The sequence below is a fragment of the Corythoichthys intestinalis genome, chromosome 19 (assembly GCF_030265065.1).
Source record: "Corythoichthys intestinalis isolate RoL2023-P3 chromosome 19, ASM3026506v1, whole genome shotgun sequence".
NCBI classification, from domain to species: Eukaryota; Metazoa; Chordata; class Actinopteri; order Syngnathiformes; family Syngnathidae; genus Corythoichthys; species Corythoichthys intestinalis.
The window spans coordinates 1,640,749-1,662,086 of record NC_080413.1 but is presented as its reverse complement, the minus strand read 5'-3'; the positions used below and the strand labels follow the sequence as shown (position 1 = coordinate 1,662,086).

Genomic DNA, 21,338 nt, shown 5'->3' with positions numbered 1-21,338 from the left:
ACAAATGTCTACCTAAGGGTCTATTTTTGAACTTGACAGATAGGGTCAACTATAGAGCACCTGCCATCTCCAGACACGCCCCCTTCTTGTTTCGTCTCGAAAGCCGCAGTTAGACCATCCTCAAAAATGGGAAAAAAAGGTGATCCATTGCAGTGTATTTATTTAAATGATCTTGCAGTTGAAGACATTTAGTATTATGGATTGAGGTGTAAGTAAGCAAATTATGTAATAAAGACTTGGAGGTGTTTCACAGACTTTATTATCATCGTTAATATTCATATTATGGGATGTTTCAGCCGCTCCAAACAAGGAACTAGAAAACCCAGGAGGTGTCGGACATCTACGTGGCTCGCTAACATCCCGTAAGACAGCTTCTGCTTATAGTGAGGGCGTGGAGGCTTCGAGGGGCGGGCGGGCGGGCGGGCGGCGCAGTTACGGGTGCGAGAGATTACGCGGGGGCCGTCGGACGGACGCTTCACTTCTGCTCGGGCATCAGGTCGTCGATGGCGTCGCCGGACTCCAGGCGCTTCTCCATGTCCACCAGAAGGTTGACGCCGTCGACCACCATCTGGACCAGCTCCACTTCGGAGAAGCCTAGGCGGTCGGCGTTGGAGATGTCGAAGACGCCGCCAACCGCGGCTGTGTCCACGCCCCCTGCCGAGATGACCGGAGAAGGAACGCGTCATAGTCCCCGCCCGGTTTGCCCTCGTCAAAGTTGCTTCCTACCTGTGCCTCTCTTCTGCAGCCTGAGACGTTTGAGGACTTCCCCAAAGAGCTCGTGCTTGCTGAGGTTGGGAAGTTTGACGTGGACGCCGGCGCGCAGGCCGGTCCCCAGGTTGGAGGGGCAGGTGAGGACGTAGCCCAGGTGCTCGTTCCACATAAACTCATGTCCCCGCTCCTTAAACAGGGACTCGATCTGCACCCGAGGGACCCGGACGGAGGCATTAGACCTCGACAAGCGCCGGTTAATCAGCCAGAGCCACTAACCTTGGTGAGTCCAGTGCAGAATCGGTTGAAGACCTCCCTCATGTTGCCGCCTTTCTGCATGCTGATGACGCGCAGGTGGTCTTCCTCATTGACCCAGACTAAGAAGGTCTTGTTGTCGTTGTGCCTGCGAGCAGACACCACGGTCACATGGTGGCGAGGCACAGCATATCCGCCATGCTTGCTCTAAAAACAAATTCTGACCAGATCCCTCGACCGTCGGGCCAATCGCGAGCCATGCCGGACGCCAGCAGCAGCGGCGAGACGGGCTTGTCGAACAGGAAGTGGTCGTCGATCAGCTGCTGCTGTTCCTCCTCTGTCATGTTCTTCAGGGCGTAGTAGCGACCTTTCAGATCTCCTTCCAGGGCGTCCAAACCTGCAAAGTCGAACGCGTGAGTTTCCATCTTGTACCAGGACGAACGAACAGACGCCCAGACGGAAGGAAACTACTTTGGATGGAGAGGTCCTCGATGGCGCGGCGTTCTCCGCGGCTGCAGTGAGGCGGCAAGCAGAAGCCGCGGATGCTCCGGCCGGTCCGGACCCGAGAGCTCAGAACGTAGTTGGGATCCAGATCGTCTCCGCCCTGAAACCGGACCAAATCAGTCATTAGCTACAAGTGACGCCAGAGGGAAATCGATACCGATTATTATTTCGTGATGAATTTGAGCTTCTACCAACCACTCGCTGGCGTCCTTTCCCCAGCCCCAAAGAAACCCAGTCCTCATTCTATTCTCAGAGTCTCCACGAAGATGTCGGATGCGTCAGGCAAGCCTCGTAAGACTCAAGACGGCTCTTTTCGACAGTCTCGGTCTTGTCTCGTCAAGGTACGGTCTCTGGTGAGTCTGGGCTCACGTGTTCTCGAGCGCAACATCACAGAACAGGTGGGACAAGTTCATTTCACTTTCCCTGGCCACCTTGGCGGATTTGGAACAAGTTTCTCTGAACCCTACGCCCAACGCCCAATTCCAGAATCCGTCCACGGATCCAGACAAATAGCCTAATTTCTTCTTCTCCTTTCAGGCTTGGCTGAGACTGCATCCCAGGACTCTAAAAATGAAACTCTTGGACCACTTGAGGTTTTATTTTAACTAGTGCTGTCAAAATTATCGCGTTAGCGGACGGTAATTATTTTTTTTTAATTAATCACGTTAAAATATTTGATGCAATTAACGCATAGGCCCCGCTCAAACAGATTAAAATGACAGCACAGTGTCATGTGCACTTGTTACCTGTGTTTTTTGGTGTTTTTTCGCCCTCTGCTGGCACTTGGGTGCGACTAATTTTATGGGTTTAAGCAGTCTGAGCACTGTGTAATTAGTAGGGCTGTCAAAATTATCGCGTTAGCGGACGGTAATTATTTTTAAAAAATTAATCACGTTAAAATATTTGATGCAATTAACGCATAGGCCCCGCTCAAACAGATTAAAATGACAGCAGAGTGTAATGTCCGCTTGTTACTTGAGGTTTTATTTCAACTAGGGCTGTCAAAATGATCGCATTAACGGGTGGTAATTAATTTTTAAAATTAATCACGTTAAAATATTTGACACAATTAATGCACATGCCCTGCTCAAACAGATTAAAATGACAGCAGAGTGTAATGTCCGCTTGTTACTTGTTTTTTGGTGTTTGGCGCCCTCTGCTGGCGCTTGGGTCCAACTAATTTTAAGGGTTAGTACCATGAGTGAGCATGGTGTAATTATTGACATCAACAATGGCGAGCTACTAGTTTATTTTTTGATTGAAAATTTTACAAATTTTAATAAAACAAAAACATTAAGAGGGGTTTTAATATAAATTTTTTATAACTTGTACTAATATTTATCTTTTAAGAACTACAAGTCTTTCTATCCATGGATCGCTTAAACAGCATGTTAATCATGTTAATGTTGATTTATTGTTATAATAAACTAATACAGTACTTATGTACCGTATGTTGAATGTATATATCAGTCTTGTGTCTTATTATGGAGATAGAATAGTGCCAAAAGAAGTGAGGTTGTAAAATGAAAATTCTTCCTGTAAAATGACCATTTTTAACTAAAAAACACTTGTATTACCGACTTTTTCCTTTTGTAATAAACATGAAAAAAACACAATGTAAAAAATACATTATACAAGTGTTTTTTTTCCAATTACAAGTGATTTTTTTTGTTCTACGGGTGTTTTTTCTTAGCTACAGGTTAAAAAGTTTTGTCTCACCCTTGTCGCGTTTTATGAGACAAAAAAAATACTCGTAACCTAGTTTTAAAATAAAAACATACCTGTAAAATGACTCATCTTAACTAAAAAACACTTGTATTTTAACTAAAAAAACACTTGTATTTCCAAATTTTTTCGTTGTGAAATAAACATGAAAAAACAATATTATAAAATTTCTTCAAGTGTTTTTTTTCCTCATTTACAAGTGATTTTTTTTGTTCTACGGGTGTTTTTTCTTAGCTACAGGTTAAAAAGTTTTGTCTCACCCTTGTCGCGTTTTATGAGACAAAAAAAATACTTGTAACCTAGTTTTAAAATAAAAACATACCTGTAAAATGACTCATCTTAACTAAAAAACACTTGTATTTTAACTAAAAAAACACTTGTATTTCCAAATTTTTCGTTGTGAAATAAACATGAAAAAACAATATTAAAAAATTTCTTCAAGTGTTTTTTTCCCCCATTTACAAGTGATTTTTTTATTTTTCTACAGGTGTTTTTTTCTTTGCTACAGGTGAAAAAGTTTCGTCTCACCCCTTGTGGCGTTTTCTGAGACAAAAGTCACTTGTAACCAAAGATGAAAAAATCTACTTGTACATCGAAATAATATGTTGTAAAACACAAAAATATCATTCCAAGTCGTGGTCAAAAGAAGACGTTAGTTAAGAAAGAACACAATCTAGTGAATAGTTCTTCGGGTGTTTTATCTTTAATAATCTACAAGTGTTTTCTGAGCATGTACAACTAAATTTCGGCCCAAGCATGTGATGTGAGGCAAAATTCAGACCAATCGGAACGGCGATTGTTCAGTAGTGACGGGATCTGTCGTTCACTTGAGTAAACGAATCCATTCCGGATCGTTCAGTAAAAAGATTCGTTCAAACGAATCGTTCAACGAATCGTTCGCCCCCCTCATCTCCCTCCCCGTCCAAATGAATCGTTCGGTTACTGAACGGGAAGTGACGTTACCGAACGAATCACCAAAGACCGCTTCGCAGTATAACTGAACGGGAAGTGACATTGCTTGGTCCCTCCCTCTCTTGCACATTGACCACTCGTCGTAGTTTCAATAATGAGTGACAGGCAATATCATTCTGCTTTCACAGACAGCCTCGTCTCCCTCCCTCCCGCTGCTGCAAAAGCGAGGGAGAACTTTCGCGTCGTCTGTCCTAGTTCTATGGGCTCAAAATCATGGCTCGTGCTTGCATTTCGATTTAGGACACGGTTAAACATTTTCCTTTTGTGGGAGGAGTGGGGGTTTGGGGTCGGGGGCGCACGGACTTTCTTTAGCATGTTCTCGATCACATATACAATGCTGCTGCTAGCCTGCTATCAGCCAACGCAGCATGCTTGCTGTCACGAAAATAAAAATACATCGAAAGTTTAATTTCTAAATGGAACGACCAACACATCATATTTACCTCTCGCTCTGTTGTATTTTTGTTTTCATGCTCATCACTATTATTTTTAGTCACTATTGTTAAAACTATAAGTGTAAATAGCTAGTTTTCGAATGTGCTGCTCTGAAATAAAGACAATACTGCATTTTGATATTTGACAGTTTAATTGCAAATCAGTATTAAGATGATCGTATTGAATTTTTGCACTGGTATTAATAAATAAAATAATCCGGTCAGCTCCCCTGTCGTCCCCGCATCTCAGATCGTCAAATGCTGACGAGAAATGGCTGTTTGCTCTTTACGATGTCGCCTTTCTACCCTTATTAGTCTGTTAAGAAAAATGTAGACATATTGCGACATCTCCCGTGTCCGCGTGCGTTGTTTTGGGGCGCTTGAGTAGTGCATGATGGACGGATTGACATAATTTGTCAAACCAACCAACACCTGACACGGGAAAAAAAAATAAAACACTCGGGAAAAAATGACATGTATATACAGTTTCATTGCAAATCAGTATTATGGTGATCGTATTGACGTTTTGCACTGGTATTAATAAATAAAATAATCCGGTCAGCTCCCCTGTCGTCCCCGCATCTCAGATCGTCAAATGCTGACGAGAAATAATTGTTTGCTCTTTACGATATCGCCTTTCTACTCTCATTAGTCTGTTAAGAAAAATGTAGACATATTGCGACATCTCCCGTGTCCATGTGCGTTGTTGTGGGGCGCTTGAGTAGCACATGATGGACGGATTGACATAATTTGTCAAACCAACCAACACCTGACACGGGAAAAAAAATAATAAAACACTTGGAAAAAATGGACATGTATATACCGTTTCATTGCAAATCAGTATTATGGTGATCATACTATTCTTTTTTTCTGTGCACATATGAGGTAAATATCGCTGCCATGAAGCCTCCATATAGTGACAGTTCTTTGCCCCCTTCATTGCTGTCACGCGACCGCAGCTCAGCTTTTGCTTGCCTCGTAGCTACCCGTGTTTTAAATTACTGTAAATTTGATAGTATGTCGTAATAGGTAGTCCCGAGTCTGTTGAGAAAAGTAGTACACTAAACCATGCTCGCTAGATTTGTGTGGTGTTTTTGTCTTTTTGAGCTGCATTTGATAGGCTCCACGTTAACAAATATGTGACAAAGTCCTTTCCTTTCATTTTTTGATTCGTTCACCGCATAGTCATTACTGGAAAGTCACGTTAGCAGCAAGCTAGGTCAGGAACCGGAGGACCGAGTCACTGAACGGGAAGTGACAAAACTCAGTCTTGCCCCCTTGCCTGCACGCTGGCTGCTTATTGGCCACACGTGGAAGTGAGTGACATACGCCCTGATTCTGTTTCCGGTCCCTCCCCTGCCCGCGATGAGGCTGGCGTCTGATTGGTCGTGTGCGATGTCAGAAGACGCTGTCGCTTGCTCAACGCCCTCCCACGCAGTGAACAAGCACCAACTTCATAGAACGAATCAGTGCAGATGGTGATTAGTTCGGTCTCGTTCACCCAAACAATTCGTTCAAAAAGAACGAATCGTTCGCGACCGATACAACACTATTGTTCAGGAGGAGGGCGGGACACACCATTGCCGACCTGCTCCTTCTTGCTTTATTCATCACGGCAGAGTACGACAGAAATGGCAGAGCACGCTCAGGTAAGAAGTTCCGTGGAATTAATGTTTTCTCATGAATGTCATTCAGTTAAAGATTTATCAAGCGTATATAATCATAATTCGTGTCAACATCAAGTGAATTTCGCCTTCCTAAGAAAGGCACGAAAATCGACGACGAGCCAATTATACGCTTGATAAATCTTTAACTGAATGACATTCATGAGAAAACATTAATTCCACGGAACTTCTTACCTGAGCGTGCTCTGCCATTTCTGTCGTACTCTGCCGTGATGAATAAAGCAAGAAGGAGCAGGTCGGCAATGGTGTGTCCCGCCCTCCTCCTGAACAATCGCCGTTCCGATTGGTCTGAATTTTGCCTCACATCACATGCTTGGGCCGAAATTTAGTTGTACATGCTCAGAAAACACTTGTAGATTATTAAAGATAAAACACCCGAAGAACTATTCACTAGATTGTGTTCTTTCTTAACTAACGTCTTCTTTTGACCACGACTTGGAATGATATTTTTGTGTTTTACAACATATTATTTCGATGTACAAGTAGATTTTTTCATCTTTGGTTACAAGTGACTTTTGTCTCAGAAAACGCCACAAGGGGTGAGACGAAACTTTTTCACCTGTAGCAAAGAAAAAAACACCTGTAGAAAAATAAAAAAATCACTTGTAAATGGGGGAAAAAAACACTTGAAGAAATTTTTTAATATTGTTTTTTCATGTTTATTTCACAACGAAAAATTTGGAAATACAAGTGTTTTTTTAGTTAAAATACAAGTGTTTTTTAGTTAAGATGAGTCATTTTACAGGTATGTTTTTATTTTAAAACTAGGTTACAAGTATTTTTTTTGTCTCATAAAACGCGACAAGGGTGAGACAAAACTTTTTAACCTGTAGCTAAGAAAAAACACCCGTAGAACAAAAAAAATCACTTGTAAATGAGGAAAAAAAACACTTGAAGAAATTTTATAATATTGTTTTTTCATGTTTATTTCACAACGAAAAAATTTGGAAATACAAGTGTTTTTTTAGTTAAAATACAAGTGTTTTTTAGTTAAGATGAGTCATTTTACAGGTATGTTTTTATTTTAAAACTAGGTTACGAGTATTTTTTTTGTCTCATAAAACGCGACAAGGGTGAGACAAAACTTTTTAACCTGTAGCTAAGAAAAAACACCCGTAGAACAAAAAAAATCACTTGTAATTGGAAAAAAAACACTTGTATAATGTATTTTTTACATTGTGTTTTTTTCATGTTTATTACAAAAGGAAAAAGTCGGTAATACAAGTGTTTTTTAGTTAAAAATGGTCATTTTACAGGAAGAATTTTCATTTTACAACCTCACTTCTTTTGGCACTATTCTATCTCCATACTTATCTTTCCATTCCAACAATAATTTACAGAAAAATATGGCATATTTTAGAGATGGTTTGAATTGCGATTAATTACGATTAATTCATTTTTAAGCTGTACTTAACTCGATTAAAAAAATGTAATCGTTTGACAGCCCTAATTTTAACACACAATGACCAGGTTTTAACTAAACTGTGTGGTGTCGGCCGATGCCGAAACTGTACCGATACCAGTTTTTTGTCATTACGATTTTGTCTGACACCACGTAACTCATTGATGACACTAGATGTCCAATCCATTTCAGGTTGAAGAGTTGACAGCGAATGAACATTCGCTGCCACCCAGTAGTGGTGTTCTTAAGTGCATTTTTGTTTATCTGTACTCGAGTACAAATATTGAAGGAATAGTATCTTTTCTCGTAATTACTGTTTGACTGTATTACTCTAACGTACCCCATATAAAATAAATAGCATTTATATCCTAGTTCACGGAAACCAAGCAGAATATATTTGACATAGAGCATAAGAGATACATGGCGCCTTCTGACCACGGCAGCCCGACGCTTGCATCATGTAGCTGACTGAGCAAGATTCACACTGACGAGGCAATACATCAACAAGCCCACGTCTGCAACATCAAACCCCGCAATCAGCTCTTCAGGACAGTCCAGAACAAATGGCGGGATGACCTGTACGACCACAACATCCGATAACAAAAAAAAAAAAAAAAAAAAAAACTAATACCCCTTTCCCACTGAAACTAGTGGGTCAACGTGCGTTTTTCCAAGCCGATGCGTCCCACTAGCAATTGGCATTTGGCACCTTTCCCATTGACGAAAAAAGCCGTGTCTTTTTTTTTTTTTTTTCACCCGTCTAACCCCTACCCCTCCTCAGCCGTGCGTAAGGTGCGTGACGTCACCACGCTAAGATGCGCTTCGACAACTGCGACCGAATTCATTCAGTTCAAGGAAGTTAACAATGCAAAGCAACATGGAAGCCTCCTTTCAGTTTGTGTTCTCTGTTTTCATGCTTTTTACTGCCCGCAAAATGGTCGAAATGCAGCAAAGGATCAACACTGTGCTTGTGCTGAGGCAACGTAAATTTTGGTTTGAAATTGAAAAGAGTCCTGTACGTCACAGAAGGAGGAGAAGAGCCTTTGTTTAATCTGTTATGGCTATTGCTAACGCTGCTACACCAACTGTTCGCCGTATGTGGATCCGGGCTAGAGCACATGGTTTTTGTTTTTTGGTATGACGCACATACTAGCCTACGTCACCACGTAGATTAGGGTGTTGACTGTTGACCCGAGGTTTTGCTTTCACACTGGATGGCGATCAGAGCCGAGGTCATTTTAATGCGGGTTGCTTGGCGGGTTGATTGACCGGGTCGAGGCGGGTTGTTGCACCTTTCCAACTGCCGCCAAAAGCCGATTGTTAGCGGGTTGACACGGGTATTTTGGCCAGTGGGAAAGGGGTAAAAGTTTGTTAGCTCAGCACCTCTCAGACAGTGAGGCGCACCGAACCTCCCACCTCAGTTGCCTCATTAACCATGACCCAGCAAAGGTGACACACGAACTTGACCCACCCCCCCCAAATCTGCAACAGCAAAAGACCCAAACACACCCTTCTTCCTGCCCACTGCCCACCCTCGGAGCCTTCAAAAAGACAATGTTTAACTAATCGTTGTCATTTTTTCTCGGTAATCTTTTGTTGACTACTGATATGGCGACCCTGGAACCAGTCTGCCTCCTCGCCTGGGTCTGTTGCCTTTTTGCCCTGCCTTTTGATCGCTGTCGACCTGAATAAATTGTCAACTTGTGTATTGAAGCCTTTTTCCAGCTTTCAAAATGGAATCAGTACAAGGGGTTAAGACTAAGGTGAACGCGTGGAGTTCGGCCTTTTGGCCGGGTTGTTGAAGTTTCGTCAGGGCGGGTCCGGCGGTTCGGCTGGCATGATTCCGGCAATCTGGCTAAAAGTTCAGATTCCTTCAATATGAACTTGTACTTTTTACTCCACTACTCTTCAAATGGCTCATATGAAAGCTAAAACCCTCCCAAAGGATGTTGAATGTACAAAAATATACTTGTTTCACTTAAAAAAGATTGATCATTTAATGAAGACATGAAGGTCAAATTTTGGCAACACAAAAGTTTTGTCGCCTACAGAAAGTAGTGTGAAAATTGAACAAAAAAAATGTACTTCAAATACAAAAATATGTTATATAACATAAGCGAATTAAGTAGTGGTGCTGTGAGATCCAAATTGAATATTTTGTATGACTTCCATCGGCTTCTGCAAGGATTCATACAATTTATTGATGATGTCATCAGGAACATCAAAGAAAGCAGTCTTCCATGCCTCCCAGAGTTCATCAACATTCTTGGGTTTCGTCTTCCATGCTTCTTTTTTCATCCTGCCCCAGACATGCTCAATGATGTTCATGTCTGGTGACTGGGCTGGCCAGTCCTGGAGGATCTTGGAGGAACTTTGAGGCAGAGATTAAAGTATGCGATGGAGCACCATCCTGCTGCAGAATTTGTCCCTTTTTATGGTTAGGAATGTAAGAGTCAGCTAACATTTGTCGATATTTCAGACTATTTACCTCTCAGGGTGCAGACAATTAAAAAACCGTGTGGCATTTGCCAAGGCCCACAGCCTGTCAAAAGGATGGACGCTGGAAAAGTGGCAAATGGTGGATTTTTCAGATGAATCTTCCATTGAATTACACCACAGTCACCGCAAATATTGCAAGAGACCTACTGGAGCCCGCATGGATCCGAGATTCACTCAGAAAACAGTGAAGTTTGGTGGTGGCAAAATTATGGTCTGGGGTTACATCCAGTATGGGGTGTGCGAGAGATCTGCAGGGTGGAAGGAAACATAAATAGTCTGAAATCTTAGCTGCCTCTTACATTCCTAACCATAAAAAGGGACAAATTCTGCAGCATGATGGTCTCCATCGCATACTTTAATCTCTACCTCAAAGTTCCTCAAGGCAAAGAAGATCAAGATCCTCCAGGACTGGCCAGCCCAGTCACCAGACATGAACAGGATAGAACAGGAAGCATGGAAGACGAAACCCAAGAACGTTGATGAACTGTGGGAGGCATGCAAGACTGCTTTCTTTGATGTTCCTGATGACTTCATCAATAAATTGTATGAATCCTTGCCGAAGCCCATGGAAGTTATACAAAATATCAAATTTGGATCTAGTAGTACAGAAGTACATTTTTGTTCAATTTTCACACTACTTTCTGTAGGCGACAAAACTTTCGTCTTGCCAAAATTTGACCTTGGCGTATGTCTTCATTAAATGATAAATATTTTTTCAGTGAAACAAATATATTTCTGTACATTCATCATTATTTGGGAGGGTCTTAGCTTTCATATGAGCCATTTCTGACACCAAATGAATAATTAAAAGTCAGGTTATTAGCAATTGTTTCTCCAAAATGGATAAGCGACAAGACTTTTGTGAGGGACTGTATATAGTACATGAATAAATGAGGACTGAAGTACAAAAAAAGAAGAATTGGCTAATTTACGGAGCAAAAGTTAGCTTAAATGCTATACAAAAATTTTTTTGTTACATTGCTCTGAACAAATGATTCCTACACATATTACCGCAAACAAAATCCTAAATATACCTCTAAACTAAATTATGAATGAATTAGGGGTGCACGATATCCATTTTTTGAAACCGATACCGATATCAATAACTTCCTGCTCCTCGAGGCCGATACCAATACGATAACCGATAATATATATATAATTTTTCAATGTATATTCACCTGAGTTTTTGAACACCTGTAGGTCAAAAATACTAGTGGTGGATTCAGCTTAGATTTGCCTTTGACCGAACCAGAATTTTCATGATGACACAAACATTATTATAATGAACAAAACAAAGACAGTAACAAAACTTTGCATACTGGAAAAACAGGAGTGTAAACAAACGCACAAATCCCAATCCGACACCGTGCCAAAAATATTATTAATAGGGCCAATAATTAGAGATGTGCCAATCGATCGGGTCCGATCACGTCATTTTCAAAGTATCGGAATCGGCAAAAAAATATCGGACATGCGTTTTTTTAAATATATATATATATATATATATATATTTTAATTAAATCGTTTTCTAATCGTATTTAACGTTACAGACATAATGTGTTACACTCTTCCAGAGTCTTTAGTTTAAGCTTAAGGTAGGGTTATCAAATTTATCGCGTTAACGGCGAGAATTAATATTTATTACATTTATCACGTTACAATATTTAACGCAATTAACGCATGCGCTGCACGACCCACTCACGCATTGTCGCGTTCAATCTATAATGGCGCCATTTTACCCATACAGTATATAGAACTAAAAGGCAGCGTAAAATGAGTAGAGAGATTTTTTTTTTTTAAAGACTAAAGCCTTGCAATCCCTCTCCCAACCATTAGAATAATCGTGGGAAGCAATGTGGGGGCGAAAGGTAGTAGTTGATCTTTTTCTTAACACCCTATTTTATTTCCCAACGCAGAGAAGATATATCAATTGGTACCACGTTGCACAGTCATGGTTGCACTTCCCATCATGCATTTGGGCAGAAGTTAAATGGCAGTATCATTTACTGAAAGCTCAATAAATACATTAGATGGCAATATTTAGTCCGTGGATCCCTCTCAAAGAAAGAATGTTAATAATGTAAATGCCATTTTGAGGATTTATTGTCATAATAAACAAATACAGTGCTTCTGTACTGTATTTTGAATGTATATATTCGTCTGAGTTTTATTCATTTTTTTCTTAATGCATTGCCAAAATGTATATGATAGGGAAAAATTATCAGGAATGATTGGAATTGAATTGGGAGCAAAAAAAAAAGCAATCGGATCGGGAAATATCGGGATCGGCAGATACTCAAACTAAAATGATCGGGATCGGATCGGGAGCAAAAAAACATGATCGGAACAACCCTACCAATAATAAATTATTTTATCGGATTTATTAGGATGACGTCATAATTCCTATTATCGGACCGATAATTATCGTGCACCTCTAGAATGAATAAAGAAACATACTAGCTCAAACAAAAACTTACAACCTGATGTTGGTCTTAACAAGGAGCAGCCGGATTTGGCCATGTTAGACGAGTTATGTCATATTTGCTGTTGCCACTAGAGGGCAGTGTATCCCCCCAAATCAATAAAACTAAATGTAACACTTTCAAAACAAATCATGACAACGCCACTCTAATTAAACGAATCATCGAAGTAGCAAAATTTTCGTCGAAGCTTTTTTTCTTATCGATTAATCGTTGCGGCGCTAGTTTACCTGCAAATTCTCCGGGTCCAGGTCGGTTTTGTGCTTGTCATCCGGTTTGTAGCCCCCGTGGCGGTCTTCGATGATGGGGTCCATCAGGTCCCGGAAGACCTCGTAGGTCTCCTCGTCTCCCGCCACGCATCCCACCGTCATGATGAAGGGATGACCTGAGCGACCCAAACATCGTGGCAAACAACCACAGCGACAAATAGCGCTTTATTTCCGAGCAGATCAGCCGGAGTCCAATTAAGAGGCGGAAAGCGTCGATAAAGCCGCCGATCCAATTAAAGTTTCTAATCGGGCCGACCGTCGCTTTTACCTGGATTGTCCACGCCGGTCTGGATGACGTCGTCCAAGGTGAAGCCGCTGGGCGTCTCCTTGTCCCGCAGTTGGGCGTACATTTCGGGCGTCAGGACCTTGGCCATGTGGTTGTTGTGCTGGCTCAGGTCCGGGAACTCCTGCTCGGCCGAGTAGTTCATCTTCAGCTTGTTGTGCGTGTTTCCGAACGGCATGGTGACTGGACTGCTGCTGCGCGGAAGGACACGGGCCAGTCAGTCGTTTTGCCGTTGACGTCTAAACCCGTCTGGATCGGGAGGGCCCGGCCGCCGACCCTCCCGCTCCAGATGTAGTGTTTTCCATGATACAAGGGCGTAGGTTTGGTCTCAACATTGGTAGGGACGCTATAACCTGCATGTACACTCATAAGCGGATTTTAAGGGGGGGTCGAAAAGTGTCATTGCAGTTAAGTGACTTTCCTATATGTATAAAAAATGTAAAGCAATAAAACTGCAACAAAAATTAATGAAATGAACAAAAAAAAATATTATCATAATGGGTCAAAATTATTTTTTGAACAGATCGTGTGACTAGCACCTTAAGACGGTCATTTGCTTTGCATATCATTTTCATTTAAAAAAATATCAGAGGAGGCCAATTTTATTTTTCAAATGATTTTTTTCTTTGATTGAAAATATTTTTTTTTACCGAGGCAAATTTTTGGGGGATTGAATGATTTAGACACAAATGTCCTACCCTTAATATTTCCCAAACACAAAAAGGATTGCTTCAACCAAAGAAAACTTTTTCAATGAAAAATTAAGTGTTCAAATGCAAATTTTTCAATCTCAAATATTTTTTCGCACTCAAAAACGTTTTCTATGATTGAAATTTTTCATTTTTTGGTTGAAGTGATTTTTCTTTTATAACATATATCATTTTTATAAGAAACTTAATTTTTGATTGAATAATAAAGACAAAAATGTCCTAGCCAAAATGTGGCCTAAACACAAATCAACATTACTTCAATCAAAAAAGTTGCTTCAATTAAAAAAATAAAATAAAATAAATAAAATAGAAAAAAAAAAATAGCTTTCACATGCATTTTTTTTTTTAGTTTCAGGTTTATTTTTACATTTAAACACTTTTTTTTTTTTTTTTTTATTGAAGCATTTTTTTGTTGTTGAAAATATATATTTTGATTGAAGCAACTTTTTTGGATTGAATAATAAAGACACCAATCTACCTCCATATGGCTCCGCTCAGGGGATACAATTTTTGGTGGTGGTAACTACATTGGCACGACACCGGCGTGGATTCAATGGATGACGATCTTGGCAAAAAGTATTGCCTAAGCAGCCTGATTTAGAATTCCCCTCAAGAATGATGGGAAACAAAAAACACTCATTGTCAACTTATTATAAATATTCGTGTAAGTTAATTTTATTGCTTTGCTGACACTGCATTTCGGGGTCATCAACACCCGCCCAAAAAGTCAATCTCCGCCTATGTGTACACTTTTTGCTGGGGACGGGACATTAAAAAGACCAAACAGATTGGGTAATAGTTCCGACATAAAAATGAAAAAAAGTTTGAATTATTTTCATCGAGGGGAAAGTCATTTTTCAAAATGCTTGCTTCATATTAAGGAAATTTAGAGTGGTTGTGCTTTTGTGTTTTTTGGGGGGTGAGGGTGGAGTTAAAATATGCATGGACTGCAACTAAAAATATATATTTTTTAAATGATGTAGACCAGGGGTCCCCAAACTTTTTCCGGTGAGGGCCACATAACTTTTCCCTTCTCTGATGAGGGGCTGGGGTCAGTTTGCAACAGAAAAGGTGTGACGATTGCAGGAGTGCCTAAATGTAAAAATTTATTGTTTTTCAGGAAGCCACAATCAAATAACCCTTTCTGGATTCTTCACGGAACAAAAGTAAAAAAAAAAAAAATAATAATAATAACAATATGATACAATATATAGGGCTGTCAAAATTATCGTGTTAACGGGCGGTAATTATTTTTATAAAATAATCACATTAAAATATTTGACGCATTTAACGCACATGCCCCGCTCAAACAGATTAAAATGACAGCACAGTGTCATGTGCACTTGTTACTTGTGTTTTTGGGTGTTTTGTCGCCCTCTGCTGGCGCTTGGGTGCGACTGATTTTATGGGTTTCAGCACCATTGTGTAATTATTGACATAAAAAATGGCGAGCTACTAGTTTCTTTTTTGATTGAAAGTTTTACAAATTTTATTAAAATGAAAACATTAAGAGGGGTTTTAATATACAATTTCTATAACTTGTACTAACATTTATCTTTTAAGAACTACAAGTCTTTCAATCCATGGATCGCTTTAACAGTTAATAATGTTATTGCTATCTGGTTGATTTATTGTTATAATAAACAAATACAGTGCTTATGTACTGTATGTTGAATATATATATACGTCTTCTGTCTTATCTTTCCATTCCAACAATAATTTACAGAAAAATATGGCATATTTTATAGATGGTTTGAATTGCGATTAATTACGATTAATTCATTTTTAAGCTGTGATTAATTCGATTAAAATTTTTAATCACTTGACAGCCCTAATATAATATAATATAATATAATATAATATAATATAATATAATATAATATAATATAATATAATATAATATAATAATAACACTATTAATAATCTAATATAATAATAACACTATTAATTAAATCGATAATAACCAAATAACCCTCTCTGGGTTCTTCACAGAAAAAAAGCCAGGAAATAAATAACACTATTGAGGAAAAAAAAAAATATTTTTTTTTCCCAAGGGGCTGGACCAAATGTGGAGGCGGGCTGTATTCGGCCCGCGGGCCGTAGTTTGGGGACCCCTGATGTAGCGAATAAATACATTTTAATTAATGAATAAATGCACAAAATGCACAGTTGAATTAAGATAAACAGTAGAAAGCATACAGGAAGACAACTCTCTAAGCAGCTTTCTACTCAAGTTTTACAGGTTAGCAAGTTCACACAGTTTAATGTTACGCTAACTCTGATGCAGGTCGGACTTTCAGTAGCAAAATTAGTGGCGTGTTCCCCACCTCCACAACATTGACATCTTTTTACATTATTTACAGTGGCTGCTGGCCGAAAAAAAAAAATCTCCTAATATCCCTCCTCTTCAAAGGGGGCGGAGGAGGCTATATAACTGAAGCCATTTTATAATGCAAAAAAAGTTGCCTAAAAGTTGGTGGGGACAATTTCAGCATCCCGAAAAGTCGCTAGAGTTATGTCCCTACCGTCCCTATGCAAACCTACGCCCTTGGTTTGGTCTCAACTTTGGTAGGGACGCTACAACAGCATAACCTGCATATACACTTTTTTGCTAGGAACGGGATATTAATAAAACCAAACAGATTGGGTGAATGGGGGTCAGTGCTACATTTCTCACAAATATGCTGATGTGTTGCCTATGTAAAAATGATAAAAAAAAGTTAACATTGTTATTTTCAAGGGAGAAAATGGGGGAATCCCCCTTTCTTCACATGAAGAAAATTAGTGGTTGTGTTTGTTTGTGTTTTTTTTTTGGGGGTGGGTGGGCACGGGGGTTAAAGAAATGTCTGCATAGGCTGCAAATAAAATTATTTTTTAAATGAATGATGGACAAAATAAATATATTTTAATCAATGAATAAATGCACAGTTGAATTAACGTTAACGGTAGAAGACACATACAGTACAGGAGGACTGTTTTGCAGGTTAGCAAGTTCACAGTTTAATGTTATGCTAACTGCAATGCAGGTTGGACTTTCAGTAGCAAAATTAGTGGCGTGTTCCCCACCTCCACAACATTGACGTCTACTTACAGTAGCTGCTGCTGCGGCTGCGCCCAAAAAATTTCTAATAGGGGGTGGAGGAGGCAGCATGTTGACATGTATTTCTGTGCGTGTTTTTTTTTGTTCTAGTCGTCAGCCAATCAAACGTGCGTTTGAGGGGAAAAAAATGGACTGGTGCATGCAGCAACTGAAAATGGGTAAATTACTTTCATTATGTTCAGACTTACATTGACTTAATAATGTTAGTGCTTAGGGCTGCAGCTATCGATTATTTCAGTATTTGAATTATCAACTAGTTAGTTCGAATAATCGAGTCATCGGATTAGGAACGTTTAATGAGTTGCAGAATACATTTTAAGAGTTGTAAAATAAATGCTTGCTAAGATTACACTTTCAGAAGCTAACTTACATAGCAAAAGTCTGCTAGCTTAAATTTCTAAAGAAATTGTTCAAACACACATACCCCCCCAAAAACGGTTAAATGTACATTTAAACTAAATTACGAGTGCATGAAAAATATTAGCTCAAACAAAAACTTATGTTGCTCTTAACAGGGTAGCTGGATTCAGCCATGTGAAATGAGTTGAGTCGTATTCACTGCTGCCACTAGAGGGAAGTGTATCCACCCAAATCAATAAATCTAAATGCACACACTTACAAAACAAACCATTACAACACCCCTTTGGCAAACTTATATAGCAAAGTCCACTAGCTTAAATGCTATAAAATTCTATGTTTTTTTTTATTATTATAATTTTTTTCACAACAAACTGTTCGAACGCATATTCCCACAAAAAAAAAAAACAAAAACAAAAAACGGCTCAATATACTTATAAACTAAATTACGAATGCATTAATAAACATTAGCTCAAGCAAAAATTTTCTAATGTTGGTCTTAACAGGGAGCAACTGGATTCAACCATGTTAAATGAGTTATGTCATATTCACTGTAACCACTAGAGGTCGGTGTATCCACTCAAATCAGTCAAACTAAATGCAAACACTTTCAAAACAAACCATTACAACACCACTTTGGCTAACTTACATAGCAAAAGACCGCTAGCCTAAATGCAAAATTCTTTTTCTAATCGAATTACTTGAGTTACTCGATTAATCATTGCAACACTAAAATGACTTGAATTATTCATTCCCACTTCAAATGGATTGGATGTCGAACGACGTCCAATTTGTTCTTTCTCTGGCTAAGATGTAAATTCGCTTACCACAAGTATCCGTCCAATCTATTTGAAGTGGAATGAATTGGACGTCTGTTGCCGTCAATGGCAGTCACTAAGTTCATTTGCTTAAATGTTTTGTTATTATTTCAAAAAGTGATGAGGATGATCTGGCTCGTATAACAGAACATTGGGTTGATTGACATTTTCCAAAGTAAAAGCAGATGTCTTATTTTAAAAGTCTGCTTTGGCTGCCATTGACAGCAACAGATGTCCAATTCATTTGAATGGATTGAGCGCTGTCAAATTTGTTCTTCCTCTGGCTAAAATGCAAATTAGCTTACCGCGAGTTGCCGTCCAATCCCAAACCCCACCAACAATTGGACGTCTATTGCTGTCGATGGCAGCCACCAAGTTCATTTGCTTCAAATTTTCCGTTACCATGTCAAAAAGTTATGAGGATGATCTTGCCCAGAACATTGGGTTCATTGTTGTTTTCCAAAGTAAAAGCAGATGTCTTATTTTGAAAGTCTGTTTTCGGTGCCATTGACAATGATTGACGTCCAATCCATCTGAAAGGCTTGAGTGCCGTCAAATTTGTTCTTATTGTGAAAGTCTGCTTTGGCCGCCATTGACAGCGAGAGACGTCCAATCCATTTGCATGGATTGAGCGCCGTCAAATTTGTCCTTCCTCTGGCTAAGATGCAAATTAGCTTACCGCGGGGAGCCATCCAATCCATTTGAAGTGGAAGGGTCAGCCCTGCCAAACCCCCCCCCCCCCCCCCCACTTCAAATGAATTGGACGTCTGTCACTGTCAATGGCAACCACTGAGTTCATTTGCTTAAAATTTCATTCATTCATTTTCCATGCCGCTTTTCCTCATGAGGGTCGCGGATGCTTAAAATTTTTAGTTACTAATTGAAAAAGTGAAGAGGATGACCTTCCTTGTTTCTGGCAGAACATTAGGTTGATTGTTGTTTTCCAAAGTAAAAGCAGATGTCTTATTTTGAAAGTCTGCTTTGGCTGCCATTGACAGCGACGGACGTCCAATCCATTTAAATGCTTGGAGCACCTTCAAATTTGTTTTCCTCTGGCTAAGATGCAAATTAGCTTACCCCGAGGATCTGTCCAATCCATTTGAAGTGGAAGGGTTGACCTGCCAACCCTCCGCCCAATTCAAATGAATTGGACGTCTATCGCAGCCAATGGCAGAGTTCATTTGCTTAAAATTTTTGGTTACCATTTCAAAAAGTGATGAGGATGATCTTGCTCATATCAAGCAGAACATTGGGTCGATTGACGTTTTTCAAATTTAAACCAGATGTCTTATTTTGAAAGTCTGCTGTGGCTGCCATTGTCAGCGATAGACGTCCGATCCATTTGAACGGATTGAGCGCCGTCAAATTTGTTTTTCCTCTGGCTAAGATGCAAATTAGCTTACCGCGAGTAGCTGTCCAATCCATTTGAAGTCGAACACCTGCCAAATACCCCCAATTCTAATGAATTGGACGTCTATTGCCGTCAACTGCAGCCATCACGTTCATTTGATTTCTTACTTTTTTGTTATTTCAAAAAGTGATGAGGATGATCTGGCTCGTATTGCAGAATATTGAGTTGATTGTTGTTTTCCAAAGTATATGTCTTATTTTGAAAGTCTGCTTTTGTGGAAATGGGAAGATATTGACATTCGGGGCAACATAAATAGTTATGGATTCATTTGTTGAATCATTGATATCCAAATTGCCTGCCATTGACAGCGATGGACGTCCAATCCATCTGAACGGATTGAGCCCTGTCACATTTGTTCTTCCTCTGGCTAAGATGCAAATTAGCTTACCACTAGTAACCTTCCAAACCATTTGAAGTAGAAGGCCTCGGCCCTGCCAAACCACCCCCAATTCAAACGAATTGGACGTCTATGGCAGCCATTTTTGATTACCATTTCAAAAAGTGATGAGGATGACCTTGTATAGCTGAACATTGAGTTGTTGTTTTCCAATGTAATAGCAGATGTCTTATTTTGAAAGGCTGCTTTAGTGAACTGTGACAGAAATGGGAAAATATTGACATTTGGGAGCAGCAAAAGTAGTTATGGATTCGTTATGATGAGCCATTGAGCTGCCATTGACAGCTATAGACGTCCAATCGGTCCAAGTCAAAACGGCATTTTTAGAAATGTTTTCTTGTTTGTGTCATGTCGCTGTCACTCAAGGCAATGAGTTCACAATTGTTTTTATTTTTTGGGCTACATTTTCCTTGTATGTTGTTTACAGTTTTTGCAGTCAATCATCAATACGATTGCGAGGCCCAAATTTGGGTGCGCCATTGATCAACGATGGGTGGGTTGCGTGAAGGTCACGCCGATCCGAGGTCCTCCGCAGTGACGCAGCGCGCACGGACGCTCTACCTTCACCTTTACCTCTGACCTTCTCACGTGCAGCCGCATCGTCACGCGATGCGATGAGCTGGCGCGTGAAAAGACGATTAAGCGGGCTGCGCCAATTTGCGCCTGTTGACGAGCCGCTGATTGCGCAACACCTGCACGCGCGCGCGCGCGCAGCGTCGAGGGGATGCAAAGAAAGGCGCAATCGCTGAAAATGGCGAGAAAAACAACAAGGGGCCTTTGTTCCGACGCCCCCCATACACACACCCCGAAGCAATGACGTGATGTGACGTGAGGTGACGTGACTCGACGCGTGCATTCCGTCCGTCGTCCGCTCGCCTCGGTGTTTTCCATCGACTGCACGGACGCGCATGTATAGGCGGGTCGGGAATTTAGACTGCCTTACCTGCGGTTCCGCTCCGGCGATGCTCTGTGAAGGAAAGTGGTCCGGTTCTGCTGCGGCGGATTAGAGCGCGTCCAGCTTTTTATAGCCACCCCTCGCACCCCATTGGCTCCTATTTCCAGTCCATTCATTCCATTGGACTGGAGGTTGCCGCTGTCACGTGACATGTCACTTGGCGTGCGCACCGAGGAGCCGAAAAGAACTCGGAACCGCCTCGCTTTTCACCTGCAAAGGTCCATGATGTGCAGCAATCATGCTTTCGTGCTCCATTTTTCGGGGGGACGCCCTAAATGCAACCCTCGTTTATTCTTCCCCGCCCTCTCAAAAACACTGATGACTTGCTCAATGGGTGACCTTTCACCTTTCAGCCGTCTGAGGAGGCCTTGTGA

At 40.4% G+C, this 21,338-nt stretch overlaps 1 protein-coding gene across 2 annotated transcripts; it reads right to left on the bottom strand.

The window, feature by feature from the left end:
* Positions 1 to 147: 147 nt before the first annotated feature.
* LOC130907751 (creatine kinase B-type) lies at positions 148 to 21,115 on the bottom strand. Of its 2 annotated transcripts, none has more exons than XM_057823170.1 (8): positions 20,953 to 21,115; positions 13,202 to 13,410; positions 12,895 to 13,049; positions 1,435 to 1,567; positions 1,189 to 1,360; positions 988 to 1,111; positions 727 to 916; positions 148 to 654 (listed from the first exon to the last, which is right to left on the bottom strand). In XM_057823170.1, exons 1-8 carry the CDS (start codon positions 21,078 to 21,080, stop codon positions 476 to 478), a joined length of 1,290 nt encoding a protein of 429 aa, XP_057679153.1. In that variant the 5' UTR covers positions 21,081 to 21,115; the 3' UTR covers positions 148 to 475. The 2 variants fall into 2 exon arrangements, with proteins under 2 accessions (XP_057679153.1, XP_057679154.1); XM_057823171.1 differs by having other exon boundaries at positions 13,202 to 13,407; positions 20,953 to 21,105.
* Positions 21,116 to 21,338: the final 223 nt, after the last annotated feature.